General features: G+C 41.1%; 1 protein-coding gene and 1 long non-coding RNA gene across 2 annotated transcripts; both read left to right on the plus strand.

Annotated features, from left to right (window-relative positions):
* Window positions 1-4,841: 4,841 nt before the first annotated feature.
* LOC129834427 (neuronal acetylcholine receptor subunit alpha-3-like) lies at window positions 4,842-17,636 on the plus strand. The gene is made up of 6 exons (XM_055899397.1): window positions 4,842-5,042; window positions 6,006-6,145; window positions 9,374-9,418; window positions 11,946-12,055; window positions 13,694-14,951; window positions 15,050-17,636. The coding sequence occupies exons 1-6, from the start codon at window positions 5,003-5,005 to the stop codon at window positions 15,173-15,175; spliced, it is 1,719 nt and encodes a 572-aa protein (XP_055755372.1). The 5' UTR covers window positions 4,842-5,002; the 3' UTR covers window positions 15,176-17,636.
* A 3,591-nt stretch (window positions 17,637-21,227) lies between these two features.
* LOC129834920 (uncharacterized) lies at window positions 21,228-22,484 on the plus strand. The gene is made up of 5 exons (XR_008756333.1): window positions 21,228-21,294; window positions 21,589-21,617; window positions 21,816-21,839; window positions 22,244-22,273; window positions 22,450-22,484. It is a non-coding gene; the product is annotated as an uncharacterized LOC129834920 (long non-coding RNA).
* Window positions 22,485-27,248: the final 4,764 nt, after the last annotated feature.

The raw sequence follows: 27,248 nt of genomic DNA on the forward strand, positions 1-27,248 counted from the left end.
CTCATTAAACATGTGAATCTCCTACCTCAACTGATGATATGTGATTACACTGACAGTCTAAACATCAGCCTGCCTACTGGGGTGTTTAGGTATATCGCACTGACATCTAGGAAATGTGCAAGCTGGGTGCTTTTGACCTCATATAATGAAAGAGTGTACCCTTCTAATATGCTTACACGTCTCTGAAAGAGTAGCCTCTCTACTAAATGGGATCTTTATCATCTTTGTTGGTCTGTCTTGACAATGTTTATAGTACTGTACCTATGTCTTGATGTTAATGTTTCTGTTTTTTGTTTTGTCTGAATTTTGGGGGTGGAATTACAATAATAGTGTTCAAATAATTGTTAATAATGCTTTATCTATACAGCCACACTGGCATGACAATAACATAACAGCACACATCTGCTTTATCTATACAGCCACACTGGCATGACAATAACATAACAGCACACATCTGCTTTATCTATACAGCCACACTGGCATGACAATAACATCACATCACACATGTTAGGATTTATGTTTATGCACTATAGCTGGGTAGCATATAGGTTGAAGATGAATATTGTTTTGTTACACACACACACAATACAGAGGGGGGTGTGTGTGTAGGTGTGTAAGGACTGACCACCATAGGCCATAAAAGCTGTGCACGGTCTGGAGAGGGGAGGGGTGCATCACTCTGGGCCAACCAGGGAGGTGAAGAGACTGTTCAGTACCATATTAGGAATTGTTTGAGTGAAGAATCGAGGGGGACACAGGACGGAGCTGCTCTACCCAACAACCAGATGTGGACGAAGGAAAACGCCAAGGGGCTTGGACAAGTTCGGGGGCCCACAAAGGAGGAGCAAGAGTATTAACCATGCTAAACCTCTACTATGATCGGCCAATTGGACAAGTTGAGAATAAAATTGTCATAGTATAAAAACTACTATTTGAGTACATTCCACAGTTCTCTGATCTACCCTGCGCGGAGATACAGTGAACCCGTATATTCGAAAATTGCATTTACCATTTATCGTTTGAGTTTAATTAAAATTCTTAAAATATATTCGGTGACTTTGAATCACATTTTGTCCTGATGCCAGATTTGAACTGACGCAAATCTCTTTCACACATCTGCTTTATCTATACAGCCACACTGGCATGACAATAACATAACAGCACACATCTCCTTTATCTATACAGCCACACTGGCATGACAATAACATAACAGCACACATCTGCTTTATCTATACAGCCACACTGACATGACAATAACATAACAGCACACGTCTTCTGTTTTTTCAGCTCGATAAGCACAGATGTAACATGGCTGCAAGCCCGAGGCCGGCCACAATATGACAACAGCCACTTCAAGTGCAGGGCGCGAAATTCAAAATATATGTTTTAGAAATATTTAACTTTCACACATTAACAAGTCCAATACAGCAAATGAAAGCCACACATCTTGTGAATCCAGCCAACATGTCCGATTTTTAAAATGTTTTACAGCGAAAACAGCACGTATATTTATGTTAGCTCACCACCAAATACAAAAAAGGACAGACATTTTTCACAGCACAGGTAGCATGCACAAAGTCAACCTAACTAACCAAGAACCAACCAAACTAACCAACAAACAACTTCATCAGATGACAGTCTTATAACATGTTATTCAATAAATCTATGTTTTGTTCGAAAAATGTGCATATTTCAGGTATAAATCATAGTTTAAATTGCAGCTACAATTAGAAATTGCACCGAAAGCAGACAGAATAATTACAGACACCAACGCCAAATACCTAAATACTCATCATAAAACATTTCTGAAAAATACATAGTGTACACCAAATGAAAGACAGGCATCTTGTGATTCCAGCCAATATTTCCGATTTATTAAGTGTTTTACAGCGAAAACACAATATAGCGTTATATTAGCTTACCACAATAGCCAGAAACACATGCCATTTCCCAGCAGCAAAAGTTAGCGATCGTAACAAACCAGTAAAAGATATATAATTTTTGACTAACCTTGATATTCTTCATCAGATGACAGTCCTATAACATCAGGTTATACATACACTTATGTTTTGTTCGAAAATGTGCATATTAAGAGCTGAAATCAGTGGTTATACATTGTGCTAACGTAGCTACTTTTTCCCACAATGTCCGGATATTTTTCTGACACTTTTTCTGACACACATATTCTGACCAAATAGCCATTCATAAACATAACTAAAAAATACATGTTGTATAGGAAATGATAGATCCATTAGTTCTTAATGAAATCGCCGTGTTAGAATTCTAAAAATAACTTCATTACGACATACAGCTTCGGTATAGCTAGAGTACCCAAAAGCTGGGCGCCGACGACTAGTTCACATGTACGACAGATATATGAAATAGCATCATAAAATGTTTCCTACTTTTGATGATCTTTCATCAGAATGTTGGACAAGGGGTCCTTTGTCAAGAACAATCATTGTTTGGATTTAGAACGGCCTCTTTCCCTCTCAATTTAGCAAGCACACTAGCCAAGTGGCACGAATCTCTCCATGTCAACAAACGGAAGAGAACGGAACACGGCAAAACTCCCGAAAAAATTTCAATAATCTGATTAAACTATATTGAAAAAACATACTTTACGATGATATGGTCACATGTATCAAATAAAATCAAAGCCGGAGATATTAGTCGTCCATAACGGCAGCTTATCAGAAGGCAAATCCAGGTTCCTTCTCGCGCCTTCCTGAAAACAGGAAATGGGTGACACGTCATTCCAAGAGCTTTTATTCTACTTCAGACCAAGATAAACACTCCATTTCTTCTCTCACCGCCTCTTGACATCCAGGGGAAGGTGTATGAGGTGCATGTATACTAATACGTATCATGCCCATTTATAGGCAGGACCCAGAACAGAGCCTCGATTTCAGACTTTCTACTTCCTGGTCAGGAAGTTTGTGCCAAATTAGTTCTGTTTTACTCACAGATATAATTCAAACGGTTTTAGAAACTAGAGAGTGTTTTCTATCCAATAGTATTAATAATATGCATATTGTACGAGCAAGAATTGAGTACGAGGCTGTTTGAAATGGGCACCTTTTATCTGGCTACTCAATACTGCCCCTGCAGACCAAACAGGTTAACACAGCCCTCAGAATTGTTTACAGCAGCAGGCCATTATTATTTTTGTCATACCTTAGGAGAGACATTGGTAATAGGCAGGATTCGTACTCTTAATGAAAGTGGATTGATAGTTTAAAGCTGCATCCAAAGTAATACATTAAAAGGGGGCTGCAGGTTAATGGAAGTCTAGCCCTGATATGAGGTATGTGAAGGCTGCTTGTCAAGAGGGGGTTGGGGGTGCCTGTGTAACGGATGTGAAATGGCTAGCTAGTTAGCGGGTACGCGCTAGTAGCATTTCAATCAGTTACGTCACTTGCTCTGAGACTTTAAGTAGGGTTGCCCCTTGCTCTGCAAGGGCCGCGGCTTTTGTGGAGCGATGGGTAACGATGCTTCGTGGGCGACCGTTGTTGATGTGTGCAGGGGGTCCCTGGTTCGCGCCCGTGTCGGGGCGAGGGGACGGTTTAAAGTTATACTGTTACATTGATGCTGTTGACCCGGATCACTGGTTGCTGCGGAAAAAGGAGGAGGTTGAAAGGGGGGTGAGTGTAACGGATGTGAAATGGCTAGCTAGTTAGCGGGTACGCGCTAGTAGCATTTCAATCAGTTACGTCACTTGCTCTGAGACTTTAAGTAGGGTTGCCCCTTGCTCTGCAAGGGCCGCGGCTTTTGTGGAGCGATGGGTAACGATGCTTCGTGGGCGACCGTTGTTGATGTGTGCAGGGGTCCCTGGTTCGCGCCCGTGTCAGGGCGAGGGGACGGTTTAAAGTTATACTGTTACACCTGGCCTGGGCTTTGTGTGAGCTTTAGTGTGGTGTGAGTGCAGTTGAGAGCATCTTTCAGACTCAGTCGATGACCTCTCTTGGAACTATTATATTTTTCCTTTAATGCGATTTTGCTTGAATGCCTTGCACACACTGTAAAACACATTGGTGCGTTGTAAGTGTTTTATCGTAATGCTACTGTTTAACCTTTTTCCTGCCTCTACTTCTGTCCATTGTGACTTGAAGAACAATAGTATAATTGTATCATGCACGTAAAACGTTACCAGTTACCACAAGTCGTCGATGACTGAATGGCGCAACAGTATACCTCTGTCCATGGCGATGAACTCTTGCTTCGCGTGAATTGAAGCGGTCTCGCCTTTGAAACCCGAGACTGTACTTTTGCCATCAGTTCTAACACTCACATAGTGTGCCACTTTACATTATACAACAGTCTACACCAAGTCAGCCAGGTATTTCCAGCCACTTTCATACATCTGAACGAATCATTGATTCAATGTCAACAAGCCACAGTGCTTCTACACTTGCATTGCTTGCTGTTTGGGGTTTTATTCTGGGTTGCTGTACAGCACTTTGATATATCAGCTGATGTAAGGGCTATATAAATACATTTGATTTGAACAAGGAATTTCGTTTGAATCTGGGAACTGAACTCCAGTAACGTCCTCATACCCCCATCCATATAGTCTCCTAGCCCCATCCATATAGTCTCCTAGCCCCACCCAAATAGAATTGAACGATGAGTTATCGATTCTGTTGAGTTGATAGACTGCATTCTATAGGCCTAGGCCAGAAATCAAATACATGACGTTCGTTATTAGTGATACATAGAGTATATACAAACGCCGACCGTAAAAGCAGTCTGGTGCGAGGTGACTCCAATTCCTGAAACTACCCGGCTGTGGGGGTTAAAGTGGCGACGTTATGATTGACTAACCTGTTTTCGCACCCTCCCTCTCCTGCATCCGTCCCTCAACCCGCGCGCAGTTTGCTTCCCAACGTCTGTAGCGGCTTGTCGGCACCGCGCGCTTTCATTACTCCCACTTCCCACTTTCTCTCTTCTTTTGCCTCGGTGTCCTGATAGATTGAGGATTCATTTTCTGCAATCCTTAACAATGAACGCCCATTTTTTCTTATTTTTTTCAATTTTGTCGGGTGAGTAGCGTACAGTTTAACTTGATATGAGCCATCTACTTGTTGCTTTAATGCTGTATTCAATTCATATCATACTGTATTCAATTCAAGTAATATCAGATACTGAACATAATGCTGGCCAATAATGACAATGATAAAACTGAATATTCTTTCATGGATAGCCTATACTTGGAACGCCTAGAAAGCCCACAATGAATATAAATCACATTTTATATTATAGTTATAGGCCTATTGTTTTTTTATACATTTGTTGTCGTGGATGTCATTAAGAAGTAGACAGTTTAAATGTCTAATTTGTGTGGTTTCCTCGTGTTTTTAGTGAACCTCACCACATAGAGAACTGATGTTTCGTTCTTTATGGGCTATAGCCTAATACTTTCAGCAAAGACGGCAATGTTATAAACCATTCCCAGATATTTGTCGCACCTATTTTTTATTTTAAACTATACGTGCCATTCATTGTATATGAACCGTTAATAAATGGTTGTACATTTACTTCGTTTATTGAAAAGGAAAGCATGTTGCTGACATTTGATGTCAATCTTCGTTCACTCAGATGTGTGATTTCTTTGATTCCAAGGTGTCTGAGTCAATTGTATTAGGCTGCTTACTGTATGACATCTGAACTTCAAAGAAAATAATGCCAATCTCCCTGCTTGGCAATCTAAGCGGTAAAAACAGTCTAACTGAAACGAATAAACTAACCTACCTGTTGAATTAACTCAGGGACGATAATATAGTATATAGTTAGAAAATAGGGACAATTGAGGGAGTGTCATTGGCTAAGGAGAACACCAAATAAGTCAAACAGATTTAGTCACTCAGGATCAGTCTACTCTACAACAAGAATACTGAAAGATGGACTCGTCCACTCCATCACCATAGGCTACAAAAGGTGCTTTACCTTAAAGTTTAACTGATGTTGTCTGTGTCTAACCCTCCATCCCCACATTTCTTATTCAGGAGGCTCCTGCTCTGAGGCAGAACACAGGTTGTTCTCAGTGATATTCTCCAGCTACAATCAGTACATCCGCCCAGTGGAGAATGTGTCTGACCCAGTTATTGTGCAGTTTGAGGTGTCCATGTCCCAGCTGGTCAAAGTGGTGAGTGTGTGTGTGTGAGGGTGTGTGTGTGAGAGAGAGAGAGAGAGAGAGTTTGTGTGTTTGTGTGTGTGTTTGTGTGTGTGTGTGTGTGTGTGTGTGTGTGTGTGTGTGTGTGTGTGTGTGTGTGTGTGTGTGTGTGTGTGTGTGTGTGTGTGTATGCGCGTGCGTGCGTGCATGCGTGCGTGCGTGCGTGTGTGTGTGAGCATGTGTGTGTGTGTGTGTGAGCATGTGTGTGTCTGAGCATATGTGTGTGTGTGTGTGTGTGTGTGTGTGTGTGTGTGTGTGTGTGTGTGTGTGTGTGTGTGTGTGTGTGTGTGTGTGTGTGTGTGTGTGTGTGTGTGTGTGTGTGTGTGTGAGAGAGAGAGAGGGAGAGAAAGAGAGAGAGAGTGTGTGTGTGTGTGTGTGTGTGTGTGTGTGTGTGTGTGTGTGTGTGTGTGTGTGTGTGTGTGTGTGTGTGTGTGTGTGTGTGTGTGTGTGTGTGTGTGTGTGTGTGTGTGTGTGTGTGCGAGAGAGAGAGTGCGAGAGAGAGAGTGCGAGAGAGAGTGCGAGAGAGAGTGCGAGAGAGAGTGCGAGAGAGTGCGAGAGAGTGCGAGAGAGTGCGAGAGAGTGCGAGAGAGTGCGAGAGAGAGTGCGAGAGAGTGCGAGAGAGTGCGAGAGAGAGAGTGCGAGAGAGAGTGCGAGAGAGAGTGCGAGAGAGAGAGAGAGAGAGAGAGAGAGAGAGAGAGAGAGAGAGAGAGAGAGAGAGAGAGAGAGATGGTGACTCTGCGTCCTCAGTGCCTCTGCTGTGCTGCTGTGCTGTATGTCTCCCTGATGTTTGAGAGTTCCACTCTCGGACAGTGGAGCGTATATCACACAGTACAGACTTTGAGAGGCCAGGCTCTGACAGGGAGAAACAAATCATTCCATAAATAACGTATTGAACACAGAGCCTCTGTGCATTCTCTTAAATTAATATGCATTGATTCAGGGTGATGAAAGCCCATGTTGACAGCAGCTGTGTGTGAGGATGGATGGGTCTCAACTCAACTATATGTGTATGGTCTCATATGACACACCAAAGTGAAGAGTTGGGCATGTTTCGGGTTCTATCCAGGACACCTGAGATGTGCCCTGCTGTAAATGAGACTCTCTGGGGCCAGTGGGGGATATCAACCTGAGCCCGGACCCAACGGAGCCTGTCACAGTGAACGGCTGCGTGGGTGTATGATTGGTTAAGAGAAGATGGGAAATGTCAGCTCTCTGATTCCCTCACTCCTCCCATCTCTGAGCAGGCAGCCCCTTTCGCTCAATCACTGCCACTTCGCATGAGTGCCCCTGGTTTTAATGCCTGGTTTTGGCCGGGGCTCGCTGTGAGGAGATTTGACGAGGTGAGCGGCAGCTGTTTCGCCAGCCTCAAACTGCCCCAGAGTGGATGACTTTAATTACACTTAAAAGGGGAGGGAAGAAGGGCGTCATTCACAAATGAGCAGATGTATTATTATACCACAATACTGTCTGGACCCTTATGTAACAGGGATCTTGATGTGCTGGGTATTGCCACATAAAATCCCTCAGGAACTTACTCCCTGTGTATACTTTATAACATTAAAAAACACATTTGGGCCACTTTGTGCTACATCAGGCCTTATACAACTAGCATTGGAATAACCTGTGTGATTACTGTGACAGATAGAAGCTAGGTACATTCAGTTCAGGAGCTCTTATCCATGTCTTGTCATGATCTGTGATTATTATGGTTCCACATTGTGAGCAGGTTCTCGTTAAATGTTGAATAAAACACGGCCACTATGAGTCTATTCCATTTCAGTAAATGTCTTCTGTACAGCTTTCTTTTGGAGGAACTGGGCTCCAATCCAGAACCTCTCTTTTCTGAACATGACACAGAGATAGAGTATTTCTCATATTTCCCTGACCTCAGCCCATTTAACAGCACAGAAGAGCTTCCTGTTTAGATGGATGACGTTTATTTCCTCCCCACTCCTCACGCTCTTCCAACCCCTCTACAACTGGGATACTTCAGCCTGCTTATAGCTGGACTATTAGCTTATTTAAAACGCCCATTCTTCCAGGTGGCTCAGACATAATCTCTCATTTAAATAATGGTTCCTCAGTCTGCCTGGAGGGACATACAGGGCTGGCCTAGTTCTGCAACCCTAGAACCCCCTGTACTGTATCGACCTGCAGTAGTCTTCCTCGTCTTAGAGCCAACACCTGGAGTGTCTCCTGGGAGCTCATCAGGACACATGAATGGTTAATATTATGAGCTGGGTTCTGTCTGTCTGTCGGTCTGTTGGTTTGTCTGTCGCTGTCTGTCTGGGAAAATCTCAATTGTTTTTGTTCGCCTCCTATCCTCCGTCCACAAAGGTAATTGAGGAGCGGAGGTGAGGAGAGGAAACTTGGAAACAAATACGCTTGTATGAAATGAGACTCTCCTTCTCCACTCAGGAAAATTATGTTTACGGTGGTGGAATCCCAAAATAAATGTGTAAAGTACCAAAAACAAATTAAGCTGGCTGTAGAAAACATTTTATAGATAAGAATTTAAGTAATGTATCATTTTTAAATGTGTCCATACTTTTCTCCTTGAAAAAAACAACAGCTGATTCAAAGGGTGTGTCATAGATTCAAAAACACTTCCACGCTAGCCACCAAAAGGATACTTATGAGTATCCTCTGTGAGAGGAGGATATCGAGGAGTGGATGACACTTCTACTAACGAATTGACACTCCTCGACCACTCAACCATTTATCAGTTTCTGGGTCATGGAGGAGAGGAGGACAGAGGAGTTGAGGAAAGGACAGACTTTTACCAAATTGAGAATCTCCCTCTCTCTCCTTCTTTCTCTATTTCTTTCTTTTTCCATACTCCCCTCTTCCCTTCCACCTGAGCTGAGACAATGTCAGGCCCTAACTAGCACATCGTGAGAGACAGCCTGCAGACAAGGGCCTAGAGGCTGAAGCCGTCATATAGTGTATGGCATGCCTCTGGGCTGGAGGACCCAGGTGTTCCTCTCCTCTCAGTGTAGTGTCCACCCTGTGTAACTCCAGCCAGGGTTAGACCCAGGACAGAACCCTCTGTTCCCCCTGCCATCCTGTATGGAAGATGATTGCTCCTGACAGCGTGCCCCCTTTCTAACTCTGAAATATTCCTACAGTTCATGAACCCCTGCATTTTGCCTCTGGTCAACTTGTCCTTCTGAGAGTAAATTCTTCTTTTCTGTTTCTCAGGATGAAGTTAACCAGATTATGGAGACAAACCTGTGGCTGAGACATGTAAGTACAATCTTCATCCATCTTCTACTGCATGTGTATATGAATTACTGTTTAAACAAATCACTCTACTACATCTACCTGACCTACTGTGCTCCCGAGTGGCGCAGCGGTCTAAGGCACTGCATCCCAGTGCTAGAGGTGTCACTACGGACCCTGGTTCGATTCCAGGCTGTATCACAACCAGCTGTGATTGGGAGTCCCATAGGGTGGCGCACAATTGGCCCAGTGTCGTTAGGGTTTGGCCGAGGTAGACCGTCATTGTAAATAAGAATTTGTTCTTAACTGGCTTGCCTAGTTAAATAAAAAACATAAACTATCATACATGATTCCTGGAGGCCATAATGATATCTTACATTATTCATCAGGAAAATTATTTTAACCCTCCGGATATTAACCTTCTGACAGAGATTTATGAGCCATAGATTTACCCTGCTATGACTGGGTTACATTTCTATCCAGAGATGATATTCCATGACTGGGTTACATTTCTATCCAGAGACAATGTGCCATGACTGGGTTACATTTCTATCCAGAGACGATGTGCCATGACTGGGTTACATTTCTATCCAGAGACGATGTGCCATGACTGGGTTACATTTCTATCCAGAGATGATATGCAGAGATGATATGCCATGACTGAGTTACATTTCTATCCAGAGACGATGTGCCATGACTGGGTTACATTTCTATCCAGAGACGATGTGCCATGACTGGGTTACATTTCTATCCAGAGATGATATTCCATGACTGGGTTACATTTCTATGCAGAGATGATATGCCATGACTGGGTTACATTTCTTTCTAGAGACGATGTGCCATGACTGGGTTACATTTCTTTCTAGAGACGATGTGCCATGACTGGGTTACATTTCTTTCTAGAGACGATGTGCCATGACTGGGTTACATTTCTTTCTAGAGACGATGTGCTATGACTGGGTTACATTTCTATCTGGAGATGATGTGCCATGACTGAGTTACATTTCTATCTAGAGATGATATGCAGAGATGATATGCCATGACTGAGTTACATTTCTATCTAGAGATGATATTCCATGACTGGGTTACATTTCTATCCAGAGACGATGTTACATTTCTATCCAGAGATACGGCACAGTATATGATCACATGTTGTAGGGCTACAGAGAATACAAGGGACTGTACTGTTGCATGGCTTGCTGGTTTTGTCACATGGTTGACCCCACCTGGTGCTGCTGATATTGTCGTGATACACGCTGAGATGAGCTCATTCTGAGGGAAATGAACCGGAACTGGTTTCCAGATCTATAAAAATCTGAACCAAATATCCACATCTGTGCTTAACCCTCATTCATCTTATACATGACCATGTGTTTGTCAACACAGCTAGTATAAGGGACCGTGTGTATATGGCATCCGTTAATTGAGTGGTTAATTAGATGAAAGAGTTATGTCTTTCTCATGACCTAAGAGGTAGAATATATAAGTGACACAGTCCTACAGCACAGAGGTTGTGTCTCCCCTGAGACTTGACCCATGACCTTCAGGTCTAAAGCTACTGTTTCATCTAATTAACCATTCAATTAACGGATGGCCACGTTTTTCAATGAAGTGGTTCTTCACAACCCTCTTGTGATTGGCTCGGCTGTATTGACATGTGACTGGGTTGTTACCATATACACACGGTCCCTTATGCGAGGTATGTTGACAAGCAGATGGTCATGTATAAGATGAATGAGGGTTAAGCGCAGATGTGGATATTTGGTTCTAAAACCGTGGCCATCCGTTAACTGTCAATGGATCAAAAATATAGAACGTAGAATTTGAAATGTGTGTGGGTTTTATAAAAGAGTTGTATCTTTTTTTTTATTTATTTATTTAACCTTTATTTAACCAGGTAGGCAAATTGAGAACACGTTCTCATTTACAATTGCGACCTGGCCAAGATAAAGCAAAGCAGTTCGACACATACAACAACACATAGTTACACATGGAGTAAAAACAAACATATAGTCAATAATACAGTGAAAAAGATAAAAAAAATAAGTCTATATACAATGTGAGCAAGTGAGGTGAGATAAGGGAGGTGAAGGCAAACAGATATATGTATAAATAAATAAAAATATAAAAAGGCCATGGAGGCGAAGTGAGTACAACACAGCAAGTAAAATAAAAACTAAAAAAAACACTGGAATGGTTGGTTTGCATTGGAAGAAAGTGCAAAGTAGAGACAGAAATAATGGGGTGCAAAGGAGCAAAATAAATTAATAAATAAATACAGTAGGTAAAGAGGTAGTTGTTTGGGCTAAATTGTAGATGGGTTATGTACAGGTGCAGTAATCTATGAGCTGCTCTGACAGCTGGTGCTTAAAGCTAGTGAGGGAGATAGGTGTTTCCAGTTTCAGAGATTTTTGTAGTTCGTTCCAGTCATTGGCAGCAGAGAACTGGAAGGAGAGGCGTCCAAAGGAAGAATTGGTTTTGGGGGTGACTAGAGAGATATACCTGCTGGAGCGCGTATCTAATGATATGAGACAACCTACTACCTCTTCAGATCTGGAATGACTACAAACTGAGGTGGGATCCCAAAGACTTTGGAGGAGTGGAGTTCATTCGAGTGCCTTCCAGCAGGATATGGAAGCCAGATATCGTGCTGTACAATAAGTGAGTTAAACATGCAATTGCAATAATAATATGTACTGTGCATAACTGAGTTCAAGGATCTCTTCTTTGACATTGAAATTACTGAGTAGATGATCCAAAACCAGGACATAACACTCATTTCTTATGTAAGGCCCTCATATACTGTAGATTATTTATAATGACGTGCATGTAAAGTCTATCAGACAGTGTTATCAAATGATGGAGCCTCAGGGCTTCTTTCTGATTAATTTAGCTGAGGGACAATAGTCTGTTGTTTATATTACATCCTTCCACTGTAATCTTCAATGACTCATCCACCCTCCTCCTTCCCTGTTGTCTCTCTGTCTGTCTATCTGTCTTTCCCTCTCTCTGTCTCTCTCTGTCTGTCTATCTGTCTTTCCCTCTCTCTGTCTCTCTCTGTCTGTCTATCTGTCTTTCCCTCTCTCTGTCTCTCTCTGTCTGTCTATCTGTCTTTCCCTCTCTCTGTCTCTATCTGTCTGTCTATCTGTCTGTCTTTCCCTCTCTCTGTCTCTCTCTGTCTGTCTATCTGTCTTTCCCTCTCTCTGTCTCTCTCTGTCTGTCTATCTGTCTTTCTCTCTCTCTGTCTCTCTCTGTCTGTCTATCTGTCTTTCCCTCTCTCTGTCTGTCTATCTTTCTTTCCCTCTCTCTGTCTCTCTCTGTCTGTCTATCTGTCTTTCCCTCTCTCTGTCTCTCTCTGTCTGTCTATCTGTCTTTCCCTATCTCTGTCTCTCTCTGTCTGTCTATCTGTCTTTCCCTCTCTCTGTCTCTCTCTGTCTGTCTATCTGTCTTTTCCTTTCTCTGTCTCTCTCTGTCTGTCTATCTGTCTTTCCCTCTCTCTGTCTCTCTCTGTCTGTCTATCTGTCTTTCCCTCTCTCTGTCTCTCTCTGTCTGTCTATCTTTCTTTCCCTCTCTCTGTCTCTCTCTGTCTGTCTATCTTTCTTTCCCTCTCTCTGTCTCTGTCTGTCTATCTTTATTTCCCTCACTCTGTCTCTCTCTGTCTGTCTATCTGTCTTTCCCTCTCTCTGTCTCTCTCTGTCTGTCTATCTGTCTTTCCCTCTCTCTGTCTCTCTCTGTCTGTCTATCTGTCTTTCCCTATCTCTGTCTCTCTCTGTCTGTCTATCTGTCTTTCCCTCTCTCTGTCTCTCTCTGTCTGTCTATCTGTCTTTTCCTTTCTCTGTCTCTCTCTGTCTGTCTATCTGTCTTTCCCTCTCTCTGTCTCTCTCTGTCTGTCTATCTGTCTTTCCCTCTCTCTGTCTCTCTCTGTCTGTCTATCTGTCTTTCCCTCTCTCTGTCTCTCTCTGTCTGTCTATCTTTCTTTCCCTCTCTCTGTCTCTCTCTGTCTGTCTATCTTTCTTTCCCTCTCTCTGTCTCTCTCTGTCTGTCTATCTTTCTTTCCCTCACTCTGTCTCTCTCTGTCTGTCTATCTGTCTTTCCCTCTCTCTGTCTCTCTCTGTCTGTCTATCTGTCTTTCCCTCTATCTGTCTCTCTCTGTCTGTCTATCTTTCTTTCCCTCTCTCTGTCTCTCTCTGTCTGTCTACCTGTCTTTCCCTCTCTCTGTCTCTCTCTGTCTCCCCATCTCTCTCTCTCCCCATCTCTCTCTGTCTCCTCCCCCCTTCCCTCTCTCTCTCTGTGCCACAGTGCAGTAGGAGATTTCCAGGTGGATGATAAGACCAAGGCCCTACTTCGCTACAATGGGGATGTGACCTGGATCCCTCCGGCCATCTTCAAGAGCTCTTGCAAGATTGACGTCACCTACTTCCCCTTTGACTACCAGAACTGCACCATGAAGTTTGGCTCCTGGACGTACGACAAGGCCAAGATAGACCTAGTTCTGATTGGGTCCACCATCAACCTCCATGACTTCTGGGAGAGTGGAGAGTGGACGATCATCAACGCCCCGGGTTACAAACACGACATCAAGTACAACTGCTGTGAGGAGATCTACACAGACATCACCTACTCCCTGTACATCAGACGGCTGCCTCTCTTCTACACCATCAACATGATCATCCCCTGTCTGCTCATCTCCTTTCTCACTGTGCTGGTCTTCTACCTGCCTTCTGACTGTGGGGAGAAGATCACTCTATGTATCTCCGTCCTCCTCTCTCTCACTGTGTTCCTCCTGGTCATCACCGAAACCATCCCGTCTACGTCGCTGGTCATCCCCCTCATCGGGGAGTACCTCCTCTTCACCATGATCTTCGTCACCCTCTCCATTGTCATCACTGTGTTTGTGCTGAACGTGCACTACCGCACGCCCAAGACCCACACCATGCCGTGCTGGGTGCGCAACGTCTTCCTGGGGCTTCTACCCAGGGTGATGTTCATGACCCGGCCGGAGAGGGACCCTGAGAGGCTGCCTGAGCCTGGGGGGGTGGTTCAGCAGCTGATGCCCCCAGCCTCGCGGCCCTGTGTGGTCCACACCACAGGCACCCTGCAGGGGCAGCAGAAGCCCCAGGCCCTGGTCTCCACCGTGGCTGCCAGTGTGCTCCCGAGCCTGGCCCAGCGACAGCGCCTCTTCATCAGCACGGAGCTCACCAACCTCAATAACCTTAGCCTTGGTGGTGGTGGGGGTGGTGACTCGGTCAATGCGGGCTCCAGCTTCCTGTGTCGCGAGGGCCGCTGCAACTGCTGCTGGCGCCAGAGGTCCACCAAGCTGCCCACAGAGACGGGAGGAGGGGGTGGCGGGGTGGGGAGCATCGGGACCTTTAGTGGAGGAGGGGCTGCTGGGATTGGGGGGGTCTGTGGAGGCGGTGGAAGCTCCTGCTCCAGCTCAGAGTCTCTGGATGGCAGGCTGATGACCCTGTCCCCTCACTTCTCACCGGAGGTCAGGGAGGCCATGGAAAGTGTCAAGTACATCGCCGAAAACATGAGAATACAGAACGAAGCCAAGGAGGTAAGTCGAGACGTATCACATGTATATCATTCACAATAGCTAAGAAAATATTTAAGGTCTATATCTACGATTTAGTGTCTCTGACAACTGTCTTTCAGGTCCAGGACGACTGGAAGTACGTTGCCATGGTGATCGACAGGATTTTCCTGTGGGTGTTCATCTTGGTGTGTATCCTGGGGACCGCTGGGCTCTTTATCCAGCCCCTCCTATTGTTCGATATGTGACCCACTCATACACACAGCAATTACATAGAGACTGAGTGTTTTAAATCATACATATACAGTCACTTTGTGTGTCGCCCAGTGATGCAGACCAAAGAAGCTGAGACAAACCAATACTGTGAACGGAAGGGAACCAGATTATGGAGGAAGGCAAGCTGCTGCCAGCTGTTCCATGTCACTTCTTTGTATGTAGATATGTTTCTGATTGCTAAAGTGTGGTGTAGTATTGATCTCTTAGTTGCTAAGGACCAGACTGAAACAATGGCAACGTATAACTCTGCACTGCTGCCTACCCATTCCCTTATGTTTGCTCTGTGTAAATTACTTCATCATAGTGTCACTTGATTATGACTGGCACAAAGAAACACACTATCGTCAACAAAAGGACCGTGGCTAAAGGAACATCTATTGGACCTAAGGATCCCAAACATGTACATAGCAATGACTGCTTAAAGGGGCTTTCCAAAAGTACACAAGTATCTCAAGTCAATATCACAGCTTATTGAATTCATATCATGTTTTCAAATGTTGAACATCACTGAGTCATTTTGACTTTGTTTATTTGTGAAATATTCATGTCTTCTATAAACTTACTGTGTGTTCTTATTTACAGCTATACAGTACCATTCAAATCTGATTCTAATGATCATTAAGATTTCAATGAACCACAGTGTCACATAATATACGGATAAGCTATTCATAGAAATCACAAACTGGTGAACATTAAATGGCTATGATGCAAGATGGGTAACTTTATTACACCATGTGGGTGAATGTGGAAAAACTCTGAGTGACCTGAAATGCTTTTCATTGTGCTGTGAGGGGTGACACCATGTGGTTATTATCTGCTACTACAAGTGACAGCAATATGATCCAGTGGTCACTACCGTATGTCTGCAAGCAAAGACACAAGATTTTGTGTCTTCATTTTGCGTTTTTAATTTGGTTTGGCGAAGCGCTCCATTTGGACGACTTTGAAAACAGCTCTCCAAAGGCTCTTTCAACAGAAACGTCTGTCTGCCATGATCCATGGTCATTGGATGAAGTGACTTCTGAAGAGGAGTGAACACATGCTAACCTACCTGTAAACTCATTGCATTCCCAAATCGATATTTCTCTCCCTTATGAAAATTGAGTTTGGAGGTCCAGCTGGCAGGCAGGATGTAGATGTGATTATCAGTAGCAGCAAGGCCATGTAGAGGTTGGATTACATCCTCGCTGCCTGCCAGCCTGCCTACCATCCCTGCCTCTCTAGCTCCCTGCCTGCCTCCCCTCTCTGCCCCGGGCCCCCTTCAGCTTTATTGGATCACAATCAATATGGAGACCTGGTGATGAAGTACATCATTAGTCTGGGGCCTGGGCTACGGTCTTCATCTCACCATCCTATCGCTATGCCAAAGAGCATTTCTCCTGCTTTAACTTGAAACTACTTATACTCTCTGTTAATAAGGAGGATGTGGTTGAGATCTCTTGTTATGTTGTACCATCATTCAAAAACCAGTTTGGTGTACAAGAGGAGGATATTCACAGTTAGGAGTTATATATATCTATGGCCTGTGGTATCTATGATAGAGTGATACATTTAAAAGAGGATTTTTGGGGAGCGTTTCAATCCTACATTTAGGCGGACCTGGAATCTCTGGATGTTGTTTCTGTTGCTGTATGTTGTAGTCAGTAAACTGTAATCAGATTGTCACTGTGAATCTTAACTGGATGTTAGCCAGGACAGTCACATACTGTAGTACTCCATAACGTCTGATAACATTCCCTCTGCTGATTGATTGAATTAAAGCTCACTCAGGGCTCATTTAAGTGAACTAGTTATCCGAGGGGGAGATCTGTAACAGACACAGTATTCAAGACTGAAGGTTGTGGGGGGTTGAGTGCATTTATGGAAGAGAGATGGTTCCATGTCTGAGTAACCTTGTCTGAGACCTGAAGATTTGCATTGCATGCAGGTGACCCGCGTTCTGTCCCTGTTGGTCACACTTAAGAATCGTCCCATTGTTTTTGTCCCTATAATATCATTTCGCATACTTTCATTTGAGAAGAAAGCATGAGAAACTTGAGAAGAGAGCAAGTTGAGATCATTGATTCCATGCACCTGTTGATCTTTTGAGTTATGCATGGTCAATGTTAAATAATACATATCATCCTCCAGGTCTGTGGTGCAAACATATCTTCTAGCTGCTACAGTCCTACAAATACAGGAAATGACATCATTCGTATTCACTATTCTCAGTTAAGATGTCTCAAATAAAAAGAACCCCATCTAGTTTCAGGTCCATACCACAAATACACAAGTGTTGTGTCTTTGCTATGCCGGATTAAGTGATATGACATGCTATTTTATAAAATAATTTCTCTGCAATTAATATTACCTGATTAAACTAATCATGTAAATGTAATTAACTAGGAAATCGGGGCGCCACGGAAGAATGTCTATAGAGCTGTTGTCTTCCGAATAAACTCTTAAAGACCTGGGAATCTTTTATGTCAATAGCAGTCAATTGTTAATCGTCACCTTATTCAGTCTCATCTGAAAATCGTAAAATTCTTGGTTATCTTCACAAACCCTGGCTAACAAGTTGAATCAGCAATACAAATTTTGGTTTAATTATTTATTTACTAAATAATCACACAGAATTACATATACACAGGATAGATCATACATTGATTACTAATTATGTCATACAAGAAAACGTCCCTAGTGGACAGAACCGATATGACGGCTGGTTACACAAAGAAAGAGGGTTGGGTTTGAATGAAAGCGCGGAAAGACTAAGGAACAAAAGGATTGGGTCTCTATCGGACCTCATGAAGCTATGCTATCGTAAATACAGAATCGTATGCATTCTAAATAAGCAGCCATTTGGAAAAGGAAAATGCAGGAAATATTTACTCTGAGCTGCGCTTCGATTGATTGGTCGTAGATAGAAGGCTGGGTTGCCCAGCAGAGATTTCCCTTGTCCTTTGAAGAATGTCTTGTGGTAAAACGAATACGTTGTAGTACCCTGTCTTTCTGAAGAGATTGTCTGTCCTTTCCTAGCACACATTTACAGCTGCTGCTGCTGCTAACTCGACGTCTAGGATGTATCACTTCTTTAGTGAATAAGAGTTCAAAGTTCATACCAGTTGCCATACTATAAGCTCATGCTATATTCTGGCTGGTATAGTCGAAATTCATCCTTCCAGCGTGTCAATCATCACCTCCACGTTGAAATTCGCCCTTCTAAACGTATGGACATCAGTCCTCATGTCCCCGGGAACACAATGTTAATTTCGTTAGGTTGTAGTCGTTCAACCATTCGCAACCAGAGCTCACGCTGAGGTTGGCTTAGTTCTGTAGTTGATATTAGCCCTTTTAAACGTATGTACAGCAGTCCTCACATCATTCACAACCAATGTCTGTTCACATGGGCGGGGCCACTGAGTGAGCATAGTTCACTTATGAAAACAATTCTCTAATTTAGTAGCTAAAATTACATTTAATCTTTTCACAAATAGTTTCATATTTAAACATTTAAATTGCACAACAATTCCATGTGAATCTGATGACTAGAATGTGTAGACTTTCCAGGATACAGTTTATGTCATCCTATCATTAGTAATAATGTCTCAGACGACAACTGATCTGACATCATATCCTTTAAGTATCAACAGATCATTTCAACTGGTTGGATTACCAAAATATGCTTCTGTTCCCCACCCTTTTGATGTTAAGAAAGGGCTTTCTAAGAGTCCAATCTGTAGAGTAGAGAGAGAAAAGGGGGAAGTGTATTTATGGGTGTCATAAACCTCACCAACAGGGCAACGTCATGACACAAGGTAGAACGAGTCAACCAACAAGTGTTTCAACAAGACTTGAACACAATGATAATTTTCATCCTCATCCTGTGTGAGTATATTTATGAAAATTACCCTGATATTGATTTAGTTTTAATTGAATTCAAATGTATTTTCCATTTTGCTATTTAAATTAGTCTATGTTGTATTTTTTGAATGTATTTTCTCTTCTAAGGTGCCTTATCAAGAGAGGCCATGGTCCAAACCACAGGCAGGTCAAAGTCCATTCATTATTGAAGATGATTGAATTCTCGTTTAGATAATTACATTATGATACGCTACACATAAATTATTTACATATTGCAGATATTTTATGCCCCAAATACTTTTTATTTTCTCAAATATTAGCCAAGAAGATGGTTCCAGCAACGATCTATAGGACTACTACAGGAACAATAATGGAGGGAAGTGACCTCGTGGTAAAATGTAGTACACATGGGCGCAAGGAAGACAAAGTGGCATATGTTTACTTGTGCATTAACGGGGTTGCAGTGGAACAGAAGAAAACTATACAAGAAGACACCTTTTTCACCATGAAAAGTGTTACTGGCCAACAGACTGGCAATTACAGCTGTGTGTTCTCTAAAACCCAGTATTCATTCTCTGAAGTGCAGGGAAAAGGAGATAATTATCTTTCCATCCAGGTGATGGGTAAGGATATTTTTACTGTCTGGATAGGTCATTGCTGTTAGACATTATTTGACACACACTAAGTGTACAAAACATTAGGAACACCTTCCTAGTATTGAGTTGCACACCCCTTGCCCTCAGAATAGCCTCACTTCGTCTGGGCATGGACTCTATAAGTTGTCGAAACATTCTACAGGGATGCTGGCCCATGTTGACTCCAATGCTTCCCACAGTTGTGTCAAGTTGCCTGGATGTCCTTTGGGTGGTGCACCATTCTTGATACACACGAGAAACTGTTGAGTGTGAAAAACTTAGCAGTGTTGCAGTTCTTGACTCACTCAAACCGGTGTGCCTGGCACCTACTACCATTACCCTTTCAAAGGCTCTTAAATATTTTGTATTGCCCATTCACCCTCTGAATGGCACACATACACAATCCATGTCTGAATTGTCACAAGGCTTAAAAAATCCTTCTTTAACCTGTCTCCTCCCTTTCATCTACACTGATTGAAGTGGATTTAACAAGTGACATAAATGAGGGATCATAGTTTTCACCTGGATTCACCTGGTCAGTCTATGTCATGGAAAGAGCAGGTGTCCTTAATGTTTTGTACACTCAGTGTATATTGATATACTATCCCTTTCAACGTTTTTGATACAAGTATATTTCAATGTGGCTGCAAACGTATTTTACACCTTAACTGATTCCTGTCTCTTCCTGCTCATACAGACCGTATACTCCCTGCAGACATATCACTTGCAGGCTCAAGAACTGTGAGAAAGGGAGATGGTGTAGAGTTAAAGTGTACTATTTCAGACCCCAGTTTTCAAACAAAAAATACCAGTGACTTAGTTCACGCTTACCTCTGCAAGTATGGCTCTGTTGTTCAGATCCAGGTGTTTGATGTAAAGCGCACGGAGGTAACCTTTACGATTAAAAGTTTTAATAAGAACGACGCAGGTAACTACAGTTGTGTGATTGATCTGCAATCAAAAACCCTCAAAGATAAAGACAGAACATTATATGGAAATAATGCAGTATTTCTACAGGTTGATGGTAAGAATGTATGGTGTTTTTCTAAATACATAATTAAATAATATAGTCACTTCATACATAACTAGTTAATAACTAGTGTTATTAGAAAGTCATTGTTGATGGTTCATGGTTGCAGTACGTTGTTACTCTAGAAATGAGATGTATAACGACATGTCTGTTCTGCTTTCCAGTGTCCTGGAGTCACTTAATCACACCGGTTGTGTTCTGCATCTGTTTTCTTCTGATCTTATCACTGATAGTGGGCATATGGTGGCTGTTCATTAAACAAGGTCAGGTCATTTAACATGGACGTTACTCTGGATATCCTGGTCTAATTCATATAGAATCATGTTTATCAAACTAATACATCCCATATCTGGATTGAATGAACTGTCTGGAGCTTTTCTAATATCATTGTTATGGTAGTTAACTTGAGGTTAACCAATAATGTTACATTTCATTTTTGTGCCACTGACTGGGGAGGGTGATTGTACGTGTGTTTTTTAAGCTCTCACCGATAAAACTATTGTTCTATTAACAAACATTTATTTCCCATTCTGGGATATTTCTTTGTTTTAGACGGAACCTCAAATGTGGAGGAAAAATCCAGGTAGGAAAATCATGTATCTTTGACATTTTATTTTATTTTATGAAAATTCTTTCATTGTATCTATTTGTATTAGTTTCTTTGAATATAACTGTCACAGACTACATTCTGTATTTATACTGTAATGAAGCAATGGAGAAACACAAAGTTGTTAAATTACTTAAATACAAAAGCAATAATGCAAAGTGTGCTGCATCTATATAAATGTGTGTATGAATAAGATTAATATTTAACGGAATATGACAATCTAATAACCACAACCAATGTATAATACACTGTATCTTGTTTATTTGTCAGTGATGAATTTGCCCATGACAGTGTGGCCGGTAAGATAATATTTATTTAGTTTGGATAATGGTTAGCTGCATTAACTATGCTTTAAATTAAATATAAGTGTGTTTTAAAATTCTAACCATGCTGATAGTAAGTAAATGGTCATGAAATTTGTTTCAGTGCCTTGTGTTAAAACAGGAGTTTATTTCTTATTTTAAAATCTAATTGTAGTCTTCTTATCCCCCAAACAGGTGGGGAGGAGTACCAGGATGTGGGTGAGAAATGTTTAGATAATATGATGCTGCACAAACATTTACGAATTATGATGTCAATTAAAAATAGCTATGTTTTTTCATTCTTACATTTGCAACACTGGGTAAATGTAAATAAACAAATATATAGATATTTTTAGCATCTTGATTAAAAAAAGGTTATTTAAATACATTGCTTTAATTAGAAAATGAGATGTGTCATCTTCTAATCTCCCAAACATGTGATACAACATACCAACATTTGGGTGAGAAATGCTTAGATAATGACGTTTTAAAATATTATGATAATAATGATAATTTAAAATTGAAATAGGTATGTTTTTCTGATACTGGGTAAATGGTCATGACTGAAATAATATGCCACGCCTTGAGTGAAAATAATGAACATCTTAACATCTTCTAATCAGGTGATGAGATTGGTACAAAACATGACATGGGTGAGAAATTCTTAGATATTATGAAGCTCCATAGAAATGCAATGATTATATTGTGATATTTACAGTACTGGGTAAATGGTGATGTAACTGACTTCAGGGCCTTGGGTGATTTTTTTTGCTGAATAACATGTTTTAATTAAATATATTTAACTTCCATCTTCTTATCTCCGAAACAGTGGATATCACGTACCAAGATATTCTGGTGAGCTGTGAGTTCCAAATGAGCTTTGACTAATGATAACTAATGATTATGTTGACTCTTGGTCATAGAGGCTACAGGTCTAGACTCAATTTCTTCCTCTTTTACTTTTTCACACCTTTTGTAATTTTATATTTCAGGTTGAAACACGGAAAATTAAACACGTTATAGCACATATTCGAGGTGAGTTCAATATTTTGAAATAGTAATAATAGTAAGTTAGGTGCACTTTTGGGGATTTCCATACGTCAGGCAGAACGAGTCAGGTTTTGTTTCACGGTATCTATCTCACCATGCAAAATATCTTGTCTCGCTTTCTATGTCAATGGTGTAATTTCTGATGGTTAGACACGTAAGTAGTTTGCATAGGAAACCACAGATGCATTCAGTCACATTCTTGCTAGTCTTTGTACTTCACATAAAGCAACCCAAGATAAGAATGGTTAACATCATGATCTGGGTATATATCCTCTGTGCAGAGAATACAGACTTGAGACCTTCTCCTCAGAGCTGCAGTGTATCTTGTGGCGTACACTCTCCAATTCCCCATTGCTTCTGTGATAAACCTATTTAATCATTGTCTTAATGTCATTGTCCCACCTCATCTTGGATGCTATTATATCCTGAAAACTGAAATATTTCTGATATAAGAATGAACACACAGCTGTAATCTAATGTGACGAAGGATTTGTTGGACCGGATATCATATGTTGGGGACTTTTCATCCACAGATGCAGCAAATCAAGGCCCATATACAGAGGTTGTGTATGCCAAGTCATGCAAGAAGAAAAGACGTCATCAATACATGCCTTAATCATTATTAGATCTGCATTATTTCAAAGCAGTACTGCATGTGTACTTCATGGTTTACAGTATCTATAATTATGTATTTTATGTATTGTGTATTCAATGCGTGTCTTGTGTTGGACTACTCCCTGCATGTCCAAGTTGACGACGATGCCAAATTGTTTTGTGACCTGACATTTGCGGTGCATTGTATTATATCTTCAGTGGAAGTAATAAGCATTTTTTGGAGTCATTTTGAAGTACCACATGAAGTATTATTGCTGGATATACTATTGCATTCTCCCTCATAAAAAAATATTTTGCAATGTTCTCAAACTGGGAATGTGGTATACTTCTTTATTGGAACTGAAAACAAATGCAATCATTTTATAGGCACAGTTTCAGTTGGCACAGTAGTTTAGAAAATCACCCTTGATAGCAAGGAAGACTGTGGGCTCACTTGGTCGAACCAATAATGTAAGGCTGTCACCCATTCTACAGTCCCCCTCTAAAACATGCAAGGATACATTGTAGTTTAAAATAAGCCATTCTTAAATATGTGAATCTTAGACAGTTTTTTGTTTTTTTACTTTTATGCAGCTTAAAAGCCCAGTGATAAATAATACATATATTAACGTATGGCTTTATATTTGCATATTCACTGATGTACCACATAGACATAGTCCAACTGCAACCTACGGACAATTATATCAGGAAATTAGACTGGCACTGCAAGGCTAATCATTAATTCCACGGTATCAGACACGTTTCAATGTTGCTGATGTGAACACCATAACAATGAAGATGAGGTCAGAGGACTGATGTGTTTCTTCAAAATGAGCTGCCTAGGACTAGGCCTCAGCTCTGTGATGAAACTTTGCATGAAGGTTAGACGCTTCTAATTTGGTCCTATACAGTATCCCATAATTCACATAGCTACATGGTTATAGACACAGTATGTTATGTGTGAAAACATCACAACAGGCTGAAGATCACACCATGAGTCCTATCTTATTCATAATATGTGAGTATTTTCACAGTATTGATCAAGGTAAAGCATACATTTGGTCTAATTTTATTGTCAATAATCAACCTGGGTGTACCAACTGTTATCTCTAATTGTTTCTAAATACAGCTTTACTGGTTAACTTGGCAGAGACAGGTACACTTACATCATTTAATTCTAAAACACAAATAGTCAAATCTGTCATTTTATTAGCTAATGTCTGAGAAGATTCATTGTGAACATTGGAACTTGTGAGACATACATTTTTATTCATAAATTGTATTTTTCACTCTTCAATGATAAAGCTAATATCTACCCAGCAAAGCTCTTTGGAGCTAGTACCCACGTGAGAGAAGGAAAGACTGTTGATGTGAAGTGCAGCACTACAGGCACCAGAAAAACGTTGAGCAAGGTCTATGTTTACCTTTGCAAGAATGGAAGTGGAATGAGAGTAAGAGAGCTGGAGAAAGGTGAAGATGACATCATTTTCACCATGAAGGATGTTGAACGAGAGGACTCAGGCATGTACAGCTGTGTGTACACCATAGAAAAACTAAAACTCAGTCAAGTGAACGCAACAGGTGTCAATCTAGTCATCATTCAGGTCTACAAGGATGGAGAAGGTAGGACATACTTTGTATTGTATATGGATGGATAATCAATTGTTAATATTGACTATATGGCAAGTTCTGTGTAAATATGTACATGTCTATCTGTTCTGCACTTCAGAAGAGGTTCATCAAGAGGTCCATGAAGAGGATGAACGTGATGTGAGACTGGTCAATGTAATCCGATTGATAAGTTCAGTTGTTGTGGTGATACTTCTTTTGACTGTAATGTATGCTAGTTACTACTGCCCAAACATATAATGATATGTTTCCTGGATGACATACAGTACAATAGTGATGCACTGACAGTATAAAAATACTATTTTCTTGATAATTCTTACATGTAATCTACAGTAGGCCTAAGTCTCCCTGTGCTTCTCACTCATGACACAATTATAATGAATGTTCATTGAACCTACTAGACTAGGTTGTTGTCGATATCAATCAGGCCTTTGATTTTGTGGTTGGGGTGGTTGTGGGTAAAATGTTCAATAAACTGTACATAATTTAATTAATTTTGTTAAATAAATGTATGGTGGCAGGCAAGTAATAAATATTGTATATTTAATTATAAATCTTCCTGCTGTCTGTGTTTTGAGTCATGCAGACCAGAAAGTCACACAATTTAAGATACTTTTAGGGTAGAGAGAGTTATCTAATGTTTCAATGTTTTTAACACCGTGATCATGTTCGTCTTTATCCTGTGTGAGTATATTTCAAATAATTAATCTATTTTATCATATTTTTGTAACAATAATAACTTTCAATTTGTTTCAAGTTTTGCAATTTATTCCTTGTCAAGAGGCCATAGCCCAAGCAAAAGTTATGTCAATGTTGTTTCATTAACGTTGTTATCGTTAACCAAAAAAGTTGTAGTATGTTTATGACATTTTTGAAGATTGAATTCGAATTTAAAGGTGCTACACAAGTTTTTTGTTGTTCAATTTTTGTATTTTAATTTCAGAAAATATTCATAATATATCTGTAGCAATAGTGGAATGATAGCGTTTCACAGTATTACTTACCCACTAGTGTTGTGATTGGCTGTGATATTCGCCTATTGATTTTGTTCTTCCGTCTGTAAGGCCCAGCACATCACCGGGAGCAAGCTTCCTGTCCTCCAGGACCTTTACACCAGGCGGTGTCAGTGGAATGCCCTATTTATTGTCAAAGACTCCATCCAACCTAGTCATAGCCTGTTCTCTCTGCTACCGCATGGCAAGCAGTACCGGAGCGCCAAGTCTAGGTCCAAGAGGCTTCTAAACAGCTTCTACCCCCAAGCAATAAGACTCCTGAACAGCTAATCAAATGGCTACCCAGAATATTTGCACCCCCCAATACCTTGTAGAGCCACCTTTTGCAGCAATTACAGCTGCAAGTATCTTGGGGTATGTCTCTATAAGCTTGACACATCTAGCCACTGGGATTTTGGAATGATATTTTCAATATAATATGGAACACAAAAGTACTGTATATGCATGTTCTATGTGCCAACTACTTTTCCTTTTTTCAAATATTAGTTAAGGACATTTTTCCAGCAAAGATCTATGGGACAGAAACAAGAATAACGGAGTACAGTGACCTAGTAGTAAAATGTAGTACATTTGGGTGTAAGGATAAAACAGAAGTGGTACATGTGTACTTGTGTTTGGATGGGGTTGCAGTGTATGTGGACAAATGTGAAACATATGATACCCTTTTCACCATGAAAAGTGTAACTAGCCAACAGAGTGGCAATTACAGCTGTGTGTTCTCTAAAACCCAATATCCACTCTCTGAAGCACAAGAAAAAGGAGATAATTCACTTTCCATCCAAGTGATGGGTAAGGATCGTTTTACTCTCTGGATATGTTATCGTTGTTAGAAATATTGAACATATGGATACAATACAGTTGAAGTCAGACGTTTACATACACCTTAGCCAAATACATTTAAACTCAGTTTCACAATTCCTGATATTTAATCCAAGTAAAAATTCCCTGTCTTAGGTCAGTTAGGTTCACCACTTTATTTTAAGAATGTGAAATGTCAGAATAATAGTGGAGAGAATGATTTCTTTCAGCTTTTATTTCTTTCATCACATTCCCAGTGGGTCAGAAGTTTACATACACTCAAATAGTATTTGGTAGTATTGCCTTTATATTGTTTAACTTGGGTCAAACATTTCGGGTAGCCTTCCACAAGCTTCCCACAATAAATTGGGTGAATTTTGGCCCATTCCTCCTGACAGAGCTGGTGTAACTGAGTCATTGTCCATTTGGAAGACCCATTTGCAACCAAGCTTTAACTTCCTGACTGATGTCTTGAGATGTTGCTTCAATATATCCACATAATTTTCCTCCTTCATGATGCCATCTATTTTGTGCACCAGTCCCC

Source organism: Salvelinus fontinalis, chromosome 35 (genome assembly GCF_029448725.1).
Source record: "Salvelinus fontinalis isolate EN_2023a chromosome 35, ASM2944872v1, whole genome shotgun sequence".
Lineage (NCBI taxonomy): Eukaryota > Metazoa > Chordata > Actinopteri > Salmoniformes > Salmonidae > Salvelinus > Salvelinus fontinalis.

Excerpts from the sequence above, each read along its gene's own strand:
- LOC129834427 (XM_055899397.1), top strand. The coding sequence starts at position 5,003 with ATGAACGCCCATTTTTTCTTATTTTTTTCAATTTTGTCGG. Across the intron at positions 5,043-6,005 it reads ATTTTTTTCAATTTTGTCGG|GAGGCTCCTGCTCTGAGGCA; the intron begins GTGAGTAGCGTA and ends TTTCTTATTCAG. Across the intron at positions 12,056-13,693 it reads GATATCGTGCTGTACAATAA|TGCAGTAGGAGATTTCCAGG; the intron begins GTGAGTTAAACA and ends TCTGTGCCACAG.